Source organism: Pterocles gutturalis, unplaced genomic scaffold (assembly GCF_000699245.1).
Source record: "Pterocles gutturalis isolate BGI_N339 unplaced genomic scaffold, ASM69924v1 scaffold28792, whole genome shotgun sequence".
Classification (NCBI taxonomy): domain Eukaryota; kingdom Metazoa; phylum Chordata; class Aves; order Pterocliformes; family Pteroclidae; genus Pterocles; species Pterocles gutturalis.
The window spans coordinates 36,863-49,225 of NW_010113687.1; the positions used below are offsets into that span (position 1 = coordinate 36,863).

Here is a 12,363-nt window from a genome sequence, read left to right on the forward strand (position 1 = left end):
CAACAGATTGAAACCAAAGACTGTGGCTTACAGTTTCTATCAATCAGGGTAATATTGTGGCTGAAGACAGAGAAATTAAAAGCCAGAGAAACTACAAGCAAAGGAGCAATTATCATCCTTAGTCTTTTACCTTTTACCAACCCTGGCAGCCAAATTTCATTTGAAAAACATCTTCCACCCCATGTAGCCTTCCCAGCTTCCCCACGTCTCATGCAGCAGATGCAGCCAATGGACTGCACTCCAACAAGCTGCTGCACTTACAAGAGCCACAAAAAACATGCAATAGTATTTCTGAAATGATGTTGCTCCAAATATGCCAAATAAAACAGTGGATCTATTGTAACACATCAATATTGCACCGTTTTTCACCTCCTCGTTCAAGCAAGCATCTTATGAGGTGCACTTGCTTATCCCATCTGTCACACCGTTGGATAACGTTGCCGATGTCAACATCTGAGAGACTGCAGTTTTTGAAGAGTCCTCCATGTGACGGCGCTTCCCCACTGGCTTTCCCTGTTAGCAGCAGCAAAACTTTATTCCACATTTGCTTCTCCAGCAACTGCTTTATGAAGCTGTGAGCACAGGCAGGGGAGATGTTGCAAACCACCCCTTCAGGGATTTCTGCAAGACAGGCAAGACAACACAGCTCACTCAAACCACATAACAAAATCAATCTCACTGTAAACTGATTTCAGAATAACGAACTCATTAAATTGAAAGTATACTTCCATCTTTTTGTCTTGATGCTGACAGACAAATGAGTTTGAACATTATCCTGAAATTTTGTGCATATTATGGTGGGTCTAAGTGCAAAACACAACAGTAAAAATAAGTAAAAGCACATTGCTCCAGTAATATCAGCTGCAGAAACAGGGGAGGGAAGGAAGGATAAGAGAGCAAAACTGCATGTTATCTTCAAATGCATTTTTCATAGTGATTAAATTTTGTGAAGAGGAGAAATGGGAACTTGCTGTACCTTTCACAGAAGACAGCACTTTCAGAAATCGTTTAACTGCATCTTCCTTCAATACATTTTTATGAAGTGCTTCGTTTTCAGACTTGTAGAACTGGACAAACTGTTCAAGAACATCCAGGAGAGAATCTGTATCAGCTACGGCTCTGCTTTCATTCCCCCCTGCAAAACATTACCGAAATTGAAAACCCAGCTCCTTGCTGGCATGTTTTGAGGGCAGGACTGTAACACGTTACATCTCAGGGCTCTCAGAAACATGCAGTGCCAGGTTAAAATCAGATGGCTGAAACTCTTACTGCCAAAGCCAGTCCTGTGATGGACCTCACGTCCCATAGGGTATTTGATACATTCATTGAATACATTTTTAACCATAATACATTAAAATGACAATTGTAATAGTCCACAAGTCAATCTACATGCAGGCAGGATGCTGCTGCCTCACAGTGATATCATTGTTTGGAATTTTTACAGCAGACGACTAAAAACAGTTATGTTTTCAGCATACTTTTAATCAGGTGTCCTGAGCTTGTTTGATTCCTCAGTGGCATTTAAGAAACACAGACATAAAATAATTTGTCGTCTTAAAATAAAACAAAACAAAAACCCACCACACCGAAATCACACCTACAAGTCTAAGAGATACTGGACAACGGCAGATATTAAATTATGTCCCAATAAATGCCCTGAAATGAAGACTGAAAGACTTGGCCTGACTCTCCTGAAAGCTTTGAGGAATTCAAGTACATCGAAGATGAAACAAGTAATACAGGTAACACAGTCCAAGTAATACAGTTTTAGCTGCATATCACCAGCATAGACCGAAGATGCCTAAAACTTTGTGAAGAAAGTGCTTTTTGTTCTTTTGTTTTTAAAAATGTCAGCAACTTTTCACTCACATTTTCATAATTTCAGAGCTCTTTTTTTTGTCAATATTTTCTGTTATTAAAAAACATTTTAAATATGCCACCAATATGTTATCAAAATGTTTCATTTTCCAAAAACTAAAGTGAAGGTAAAAACTGAAAAAGCATCAAAAAGCAGCAGCTTCTACGGCAAGGGGAGCCTCATGTTAAGGGTGAGGAAAAAAACAAGCAGTGGCTCATAATAACTTAGAGCAACTTGTAGTTACTTATTGCATGATACACCAAGAACACCAGTTAGACAGCATTCACCTTCAGGCAAGGATAAAACATTCATCATTAGCTGACAGGAGATCAGGGTGACAACTCATAGAAAAAGCTACATAACAACCACCTCCTATTACCAATCACAAATAAAACAATTTTGTATTAAAGGATACAATTTTAAAAGACGAAAAGCACAAGGTCCATGTAGTACCTGTCTGTTTCTCAGACAAAGTGTGTTTCTCAATGTGATTGCTGACTGCTTTTACAGCATCAAAGTTTTTGCTCTTTTTCAAGATATCTAGGACATATCTTGACCGTGCATCTGGAATGGTGGGGTCAACTCCAAAATTCAGGAGCATGATCACATCTTCTGTTTGGCCTAAAACATGACATGGACAAACATTAGAAGAAGAACTCTCATTGTTCAGGCATTTTGTTCTGCTTTCCTTTGTATTTTTAATTTCCTGGCACAATTCCTAGCATAACTTTAGTTAAAAAAAAAAGTTTTTCCAGTGTCATAAGGATGAGGTATTATTAGGTATTCTTCCCCAAAAGAAACCCCTTAAAAAAAAATAGAACTCTTATCTTCACTATTATTAACTGGTAAATAGGAGCACAGAAACAAAAAGTGACTGTGTGCCTCATGAGCATGTCACCGGCCAGGGGCAGTATGTGCAATTCACCTCCTCCCTTATGCCCCAGCCTGTTCTTCAGGCTCTAGGAAAACTCCTCTGTATATAAAGAAAAAAAAATAAAATGGGATTTTGCTACTGTTTGGAAGATGACTCAATAAACCAGAATGCTTCACATATTCAGGCATGAATATACACAGCCAGGCACTGAGTTTCTTGGCTATGCAACGTAAAACACACTACTTGGTAATAAGCTTTATAAAAAAGATACCAAGTTTGACTAATGGTAGGTACCATTGCCTTCAACAGAAACTACTACCCTCTATAGCACCACCAGAATGTCATCATATTTAACGGTCTGGGATTATACTGGAATTGACGTTTATTTCCTGTTGCCACCCAGTGGGCAAAGTAAGAAATACAAGAAGAAAAGCCAGGCAAAGTTAACTAGAAAGGAAATCCCACAGAAAATGTGAGGGAAAGCACTTCATTTTCTTCCTGACAAGGTACACTGCTGCTTAGGTTTTAAATCTTCACCTATTTAAAAGAACAGGATAGGTCTCCAGGTGGTCTAATATGATTTCAAGGGCACATCAAACTTTAAAAGGTAACTGCTATGATTCTAAGAACTGCAGCATGCTTGGGGGAAAATCATCACCAGACCCACCAAAGAACAAAGAAAATGGTCACAAATAAAGTATACAATTTTAAAAGGGAATTGTCAAAATGTTTAAATATTAGCTACCATTACAAAGTCTACATTCAGACAAAAGGACTTTCTAATTTTCTTCCTTAGCATGAAAAGAGTAGAGACCAGGGTCTGAAATTTTCTTCCACTGTTCACTCTTCCATATGAAAACAAAGCACCACACACACACACAAAAAAAAGAAAAGAATCATATTTACTGCGTTTCTGGGAATATTCACTGGAAGATGCCACAATATGCAGGAGGGTGCACCCATCTCTGTCTTTCTGGTTGATCCTGTCCTTCAAGTCTGGCCTCTGAGCCAGTAACCACCTAAAGAGATGGTTCTTTCCTGAAACGACAAAAAAACCCCCCAAAAAAACCACTTGTTATAAACAGTAAACAGAGACACAGCAGAAACAGATCCTGGTTTTTTTCCCCTAAGGACTGGCAAGATGCATCTTTATGAAACCTCTTCTTGAAGACAGGGAGTAGGAGAGGAAAGAAACATAAGAAAGAAACCATGAAGACATGACATTCTCACCGACTCGCAGCAAGTACAAATCTGAGGTTGCCTCATGACTCTTTAGCATGTATAGAAACTGTTGCTCCACACTGAAGTGCCAGGAAGAAACACTATAGGTTTCCTCAAAGCTGACGTATTCAGGTTGATAAAGACCCACATCAATCATGCTTTTGCTTCAAACCACAGAAGAGAACAACCAGATTGGGTTTGTACCACTATCAGGCACAGATGATCAGCACTTTCAAAATAGTACCTTACTGACACATGCAAGGTTATACCTAGATGATCTCATCTCATTAGTTTAAAGAAAAAAAAAATTAAAAAGCTCTAGCTGTCTGTTCTCTGATGCAGACCACCATTGTTCTATTTTAGCTGTGGATGCCACTCACTTGCTTTGATACACAGTCTGATAACGGCATGAAGAAGATACACTCCAATGGTTTCAACTTTCGCCCCAATGGAAATCAGCCACTTGACTAACTCCGCTACTTCTTGCATCTTCTCGCCATACCCATACAACTCAGAAGTCTGACAACAAAGAGAACAATTACAACACATTACTTTACATACACAAAAGGCATTTCTTTTTAAATCCTATTTCCATGGGTTTTATTACAAGAATCAGCAGAACAATAACAATCAAGCCATACCCACTGTGAAATGAAACATTTTATTATCTATGAAACAATTCCAATAGAAGCTCAAAACAAACACTTTTCTCCTAAGAGATGTTCATGAATCTTAAAACAATCTTGTCCTTGTTGAGGTCTAGGGAACTCCAGTAACCAGTCCTTTTACAGCTCAGGAACGTCATGGATGGAGAGCAGGGCAAAGCCCAATTCTCATCCAGTTCAGGAAGCATCTGGCACTATTAAGACAACAATGATAATATGACTGCTCACACAAAGAAAAGGTGTTAAGCCTTAGGAGTCAGATTTTTGTCCAGATAAATTCCTAGAAGGTCATCTGATAGAAGTATAGAATTTACAGGGAAGTTTATAGACCAAGATTGAAAGTGTAAAGCCTAAGCAGAAGGCAGCTGAAGAGAAAAAAGGATGTTTTAGCAAGGACTTAATGAACATGAAGCATGGTCTACAAGGGGTACAGCAATATGCGGAACTCTGGAGGTGGGCAGAGGAAGTTCAGAAGGAAATTAAGACAATATGCCAGAAGGATCAGGACATGAGGGGGAGCTCGGAAACAGTGTTCAGACATAATTTCTTCATTTGTGCCAGTTATCTTTTTAAATAGCAGTCTTCACACATGCTTCCAACATCCATAAATAAATCCTTTTTTCTAACACCTCATGCCAAATTTTAACTGGCAAGAATTACTGTTTATGCACAGTTACACAATCAAAACAGAACAAACTACAGGGAGTATGTGCTGGCAGCAGGGGAAGTTCCAGGTTGTCAGAAAGCCACATTTTCTAATTTTTGCAAAAGAGTAGCAATGCTTAGAGATCTTTCATCTTGATTTTTTTCTGTCTTCCACATGTAAAATAAACCCACAAAAATAGCTAAGACTGGTGGGTCCAATTCAACAACAAAGGCTTGCAATTCAACAACACAAGGTTGCAAAGGCAACCCACTTTTATCCTTTTCTCTCAACGAAGCATTTTGATTTGGAATTTCTCAATGAAAGGTTTCAGAAGAGCAACATAAAGACCAAATTCTGCTGCTTGCAAATGCCATCATCTCAGTGAAACGCATTAGGAGCTGTGGCTACTTGGTCTACGACTACACGGCTAAATCTTGCCAAAATCCTTTGTCATTTGGAAAGTGTCAAAGCCTTTACAGAGAAAGTTGAGCATTGCTGCCTAGGTATAAAGCAAACTACCAAAAATTTGGGGCACTGAGGGACAGGAAAATTCCAGCACTGCACCCAGCTCAACTCCCTGTAACCATACTCGGCACCATGAAGCAGTCCAGAGACAGGCTAGCAAAGTATAAAAATACCCTGTCCCAGGAAGAAATTGTCCTGGTTGGAAAACATATCCAACTTAACTGATATCAGACATTTTTTCGACATTAAATTCTCAGGTTCCACACATGGCATGAATAGCTTGCTGTACTTGAGAGGAAGATGGCTTCTTTTGATCAAATTAATAGAAACATTAAATTACATACAGAAGTTATGCAAATTAAGGATTTTTTAATGTTCAAATGAAAAGAGACAAAACAGATGATTTAATACAATCATACAAAGTCCATGTATTATTTTCCATTTTATTTTTCTTTGATCTGTTTTTGTCTTGCATACAAGATGGAAAATCTCTCACTACAGTGAACAGGAAGAAAATAAATAGTCAGAATAAAAAAAAAGGAAGCTGCTTTACCTCAAAAAGATTCTTCAGTGATAACTGGTTGACTCTGAGATTGGTGGGCAACTCTTTCCTCTCGGACAACAACAACAGACAAGACTGGGGAAAAAAAATTATTGATCTTACAAGAATATTTAGAAACTTTGTTTTTCACTGACTCATTGGGTGTTGTAGGAAAGCAAATAACAACATTTCAGATCTTTCTTAAGATTGTAACAGAATACTGAGTCTCCCTTTCCATTTATAAAGTCAACACAGAAAAGAGGATTAAAATTATTTCAGGTGATTCACCTTCTGATTTTTCTAAAATGATCTGGTTTTGTTTAATAACCATGTCCTTCCACTGAGATGCTCCTTTATTTGTGGGTCTTTCACAGACAGCTTCAAAAGTCCAGCTTGTCATACAGAAGGAAAAGCAAAAGGGACCACAAATGAACATGTATTTTTCCCCCTCTAATTTCTTTCAAGAATAATGACACAGGATGGCACCATAATTATAACAGAGGCAAGAGCAAGAGACAAGTAGGATTTCAAGTTCATTGTATCCCTTCAAGAAATGAATTCCAGAAATTAAATTTATCACTAGAAGTACTTTTCAAATTTTAAAAATCAAGATGTTTGAAGCAGGGAACAATAAATATCCATTGGTTTGGATTTTAAAGGCAACATGAGCTTGCCCTGAAGAGGTAAGACACGAGCACCCACCACAACACAGCAGGTAACGCAGCGACAGACTTACCCGCCACTTCCCTTTCTGGGCCAACCTCTCTATCACTGCTTGCCAGATCAGTGCGTCAAACCTTGCGCTGAAGATATAATCATATGCAGGGGGAAAAGTTGATGGAAAGATTCGTTCATCTGCAAGAAGCAGCAATGGGGAAAACCGTTTAGTACACACAGAACTTTTAAAGTCGGGGCCTTAACTAAACTACTTCATTGCACAGTGACAATTTTAGCACTGATTAATATCCAGGAGGATGTCAGTTGGGGCTTAAATACCCCTGGCCACCCAACTGATACAGCACCTTGTTCTTCATTAAACAAGGGGAAAAAATTAATCCCTGCCCTCATGAAAGACCTCTAAGTGCCCAGACATTGTGATGGTGGTTCTCACAATTGTGGGTAAGCCCAGCTATGGACGCTGCTAAATCCCCTGGCATGCCTGCAGGCCCCATCAGACAAAGCCTGTGAACTGGACAAAAAGGTCCTACCAACGACTTGTGTTGCCATCACTACTTAAAGGCTCTTAAAAAAATGAAGCTCTTCATTTGAGTTTACCGTTGACACATATGAAGATTCCTGCTATAAAATCAGCAACTTGAGTTGTATCTGCAGAAGCATTCAGGAGACTCAAACCTTTATGGAACATAGAAATGGCCTCATAAGAGTTTGATAACATGATCAATGAGTGACCAGCTCTGTAATAAGCCTGAGGAAAAAAAAAAAAAAAAAAAAGGAGAACAAAAAAGATCATTGTTGGGAAAATATTCAGAGATCTTCACCACAAAACAAAATGTTACCATTTTTTTCTAAATTCTCCAATTATGCTGTAAAAATCACATAGTACTACTTCTACAGCTTCTTACACACAGACCCATAAAAAGTGCAAAACACATCCCTTGAAATTCACAATATGCTACTGATGTCATGGCAGATACTAAGAGTGATAAATCCTGGAATACAAAACTTGGTAAATAACTACAGGATAAAAAAGCCAGGATAAAATCCAATCCAAGTGTAGGCCTCCATATCATAAATACTGTACAATCCCATTCCTAACAGATGAGTATCTGAGTCAACATGTACTTAACCAATGTGTACTTAACCACAAGCATACGTGTAGCATATTGTTCTGTCCACTGGAAATACAATATGACCTCGATCACCACGTACTGTTCCCAGGAAGTGTAGGCTTATTAACACATAACAAATACTAGAGCACACTGTCCAAAGGAGCCTTCAGAGCTAAGCCCTCATCCCAGACCTGACTGCTGCACCATTCCTGGGTCTCCAGCATCACAAGGGCACATAAGATTTTATAACTTGCTATCACCTTATTAACAGTTATCTTTCTTGAAAGCATTGCTGCTTTTCTTGTTGGGACCCAGAAAGAACCAGCATCTCCTGGTGCAAAAGAGAGCTGCTTTGTTTTCACAGAAGTACTATCACAGTAGTATTCTGATGTTCACACGGAGATTCAGACACTGATCATGGGATTTTATGCTATATTTGCTTATCACACTTCAAAACCAAAACACAATAAAAAGCAGGTATAGACACTTGGTTTAAAAAGTAAGGCATGCAAAAACTGCCAGCTTAAACATCTCAGTACCTTAACGTACTCTGGATCCCAGCGTAGGCTCTGGTAGGCTGAAAGCACTGCTTCTCTCCATTTCCCAAGACTGTACAAGGCAGTTGATTTGTTGCAGTGTAACACAGCTATGTCCCTGGAACACCTAAAAAGATGTTTTTAGCATAACTGTTAATTTGCTTGAAAAAGGACACATTGTACTTTATAGTTAGCAACAAGAAAAAAACACAAAAAAAGTCTACATACCACCCACCTAAGAAAATTAGAGGTAAAAATGGAGTTGTAAAAAATAAGGATCATTTCAACATCAGCTACAAAATCTTAGTGAGCCTGTGCTTGAACAAACAGTACGTGCCATGGTGCTGCATCCTTCATCTTATTCCTACCTACCAATTTACACTCAAGTTGTTTCAACTACACTGAACATGTTCAGAGCATGCTCTTGCATGCAAGCAAACCCTGACGAGGCAACCCGTGGCGAGGCAGATCCCTGCGTACGACCAAGCCCCGCTGCCTGCAACGGGCAGGCGCTGGAGGTAGCCTTCTGGGCTCTGTCCTCGCCCGGTCCTGCTCCCTACACATACTCCAGGCTTATTTTGCTACTTAGTCTAAATAGCTAATAGTCAAAATAAATGAATAGCAGTGTTAATACATGGTAGCAATGAACATTTTACAGTTAACATAGTACTCAACTATTTAATCATTAATAACATTCACAACTGATGTCAACTGATGAAAATAAGCGTTTTACATTTGGAAAGAAATACCTGAATAACTCTTCTGCTGAAATATTATTTTGTAACAAATTTGGAATACTGAGAAAGACCAAATAACAAGAAGACAGTAACTTGCATGAATCATTTTAAAGATAATGAGAAGATCCATGTAACAACAGGCCACAGACATGAGCAGTACACAGCAGAATCACAGCAAGACTAAGCCACAGCATGTCAGCTAAGAAACAGAAGTAATTTAACAGAAGCCAACACCGTTTATGGAAAATTAATTTGAGCTTTAATTACACTAATTTATAATTGATGCTTATATAAACATTCAGATCACAGTCACTAACTAATCTCCCACATATATGTCAGGAACAGCAATTCCTCTTTAATTATAAAACTGGTACACTACAGAGTGTGACAAAAGATACAAGAGAATCCAGTGTCAGGGCAAGAAACACAGTTCTGAGTTAACCGTAGCACTGTACAAATTTCAGACTTGTCATAGGGTTTACAACTTGTAATTCAAGAATACTTACGGGACCCATTGCATTAAACAGCCGAGCATATATAGAGCCTGATCATACTTTCGGATGGCCAAAGAGTAATTCCCATTTTTAAAATCCTGGTTCCCAGCTTCTCTCATAACCTGCGCATAGTCCATGGGATCCATGCTAATTAAGAAAAAAAAAAAAAGCAAACAAAAGCATTGATTTATGAGACAATTTTTCCCTATAATTCACTTAAATTTTCATGTTACTTTTTGCATATTTGAAAAGGAAGACAAAAGACCACATCTTTTTTGTTTGCTGCAATTGGAAGAATAAAATATAACTCAGGTGACAGCCTCACCTTTGCTGGTGATGCCTCAGCTTCCCACCTATTTTTTAATCAACCTCAGCTAACCAGACCTACCAACTGGTATGCATTTTCTTCAGTTTTTCTCCTCAAGTCTTAAACCGCATTTTTAAAATTAAGATTCCAAATTATTTAAATGTGTGCACACACACTAAATGCAGGAGGAAATATCCAAGAGAATAGAGTTCATATGCTTAAGGAATACACAAAGCTATAAATCTCAATTAATTAAACAGAAAACTCATTTAATGGCCTTTTACTTATCTTTATGCCTTTTTTGTCCAGCCTCTCTGGCTAGACATTCAGTAATCCAATGTATACAGAACTGCACTAAAACTTGATTACTGCATGAAAATACTGTCACATAAGTATATTAATAGTTCATGAGGACCTTGAATCAGATTTAAAAATTAATAAAATTAATATAGCAATCACCCAAAGAAAACTAAGGTTGAAACAGGTATCAACTGCAACTGATTGAAAATATATTTCATCATTAAAATTGTAAAATCAGGTTCATTACATGAAACTAATCACATGATTAAGCAACTAAACGAAACAAACACAAGAGGAAAACCAGCTACATATATGTTGAGAAACAGCACATCAGAATCATAGACAAGAGAAAAATCTAGTGACAAAGCCTTGTGTAGAACCATTCTTCACAGATGGATTTTACGATTAAAAGCCATTTCCATCACCTGCAAAAACCTGTCTGGATTTCCCAAATCTCAGCACTATTAAATAAGATTAATTCACCAAAAAGGAATGCACAGATCTACTTATTATCCAGGTATTAGCAGACCTGGAACAAAACCAGTTACAGTCTGTAACTCCATAACCCAATATATAATCTGCAAGATCTCTTCACAACGGAGCAAACTACATATTTTTAATTGTATGAACCAAGAAACACTCCCGACATATTTGCTCCATAGCAGAAGTTACAACTTATTTAATTAAACAAATAAACACTCTGTGATGATGTCTTCAATCCAATATTCACCTCACTAATTTCAGGGGAGCACCAAGAACAGATTAAATTCCTGGCTATAAACTAGACTGAAGAAAAACAGGTCCCATCTACATGGGGGAGGTACAATGACCAGTCACACTAGAGGAGTAAATACGACATTTACCCTGGGCAACAAATCATCACTTCATTGAACAATGTGCATACAGCATATATTTTAAAAATACCACTTATCCAGACAGCAAATCAAATGTACTCGTAGCTTAAGCAGAACTTTATGTTAACACTGCACAATATGAGCACTATTGAGGCAAAGAAAAGGAAAAAAATAAAGCCACAGTGCAAAGATGTGATGGGTTTTCCCTTGGCTGGGGGTCAAACCACACACCCACTCAAGCAATTCCCCCCCCACCCGAGTATAGGGGAGAAAATTAAAGGGGTAAAAGGAAAAAGGACTCATGGGTTGAGATAAGGACAATTTAATAACTAAACTACTATAATATTGAAAATAATACTATATACAAATATGCAAATGAGTGATACACAGTGGTACTGCCCCCCCACCCGATGACCAAGGCTCAGCCTGTTCCCGGCTAACGATCCTGGAGCAGGGAGAGTCCCGAAACCACACTCATGGAACGGAGATAACAGTCCGAGCGTCCCAGACTGAGAGCTCACCGGGGAGTGGGGGGGGAGGCCTTGGGAGAGTGACCACCTGGAGTGAGATGACCCGGAGCAAAAGAGATCCAGAACCAAAAGGGCCGATCTTCCAGAGGGTCCTCACCTATATACTGGACATGACGTGTATGTTATGGAATAGATTATTGGCCACTCTGGGTCTCAATCCCAAACCTAAGATCAAATCCTGGGCTAGTAACTGGGGCTGTGCTCCTTCCCAGCTTCTCCTGTTTGCGGACAGAGAGAAGCTGAAAGACCTTGGCAGCCGCATAAACATCACTTTTTATCAGCTTTCTTCTGAGCACAAATCCAAAACACAGCCTCTTGCTAGCTATTATGAAGAAAGTTAACTCTGTCTCAGCTTAACCCAGGACAAAAGAATAAAAAGCAAGTGCTAAAAGATGGTTCCACCTCATATTTTCGTAATTCTTTCAGCTTTCAACTTTTTAGCCTCAGAAGGTTAGATAAATTATTTTCACCAAGAATAACAACAAAACAGTTCAACTACACAGGAACTTCTTCATATAGGAATACATGTGAACCTGTGGTTTCCT

At 38.6% G+C, this 12,363-nt stretch overlaps 1 protein-coding gene across 1 annotated transcript in view; it reads right to left on the minus strand.

Moving 5' to 3' along the window:
* The window catches only part of TRANK1 (tetratricopeptide repeat and ankyrin repeat containing 1), a 29,203-nt gene extending 19,283 nt beyond the window's left edge, over positions 1–9,920 (minus strand). The window contains exons 1-10 of the mRNA XM_010074597.1: positions 9,840–9,920; positions 8,600–8,723; positions 7,546–7,696; positions 7,007–7,125; positions 6,283–6,366; positions 4,334–4,472; positions 3,642–3,770; positions 2,312–2,479; positions 977–1,135; positions 370–621 (exon numbers count right to left, since the gene is read on the minus strand). Coding sequence (XP_010072899.1) covers positions 370–621; positions 977–1,135; positions 2,312–2,479; positions 3,642–3,770; positions 4,334–4,472; positions 6,283–6,366; positions 7,007–7,125; positions 7,546–7,696; positions 8,600–8,723; positions 9,840–9,868 — 1,354 coding nt within the window. The 5' untranslated portion in view covers positions 9,869–9,920. The remainder of the gene's footprint in view (positions 1–369; positions 622–976; positions 1,136–2,311; positions 2,480–3,641; positions 3,771–4,333; positions 4,473–6,282; positions 6,367–7,006; positions 7,126–7,545; positions 7,697–8,599; positions 8,724–9,839) is intronic.
* Between the last annotated feature and the right edge of the window lie 2,443 nt (positions 9,921–12,363).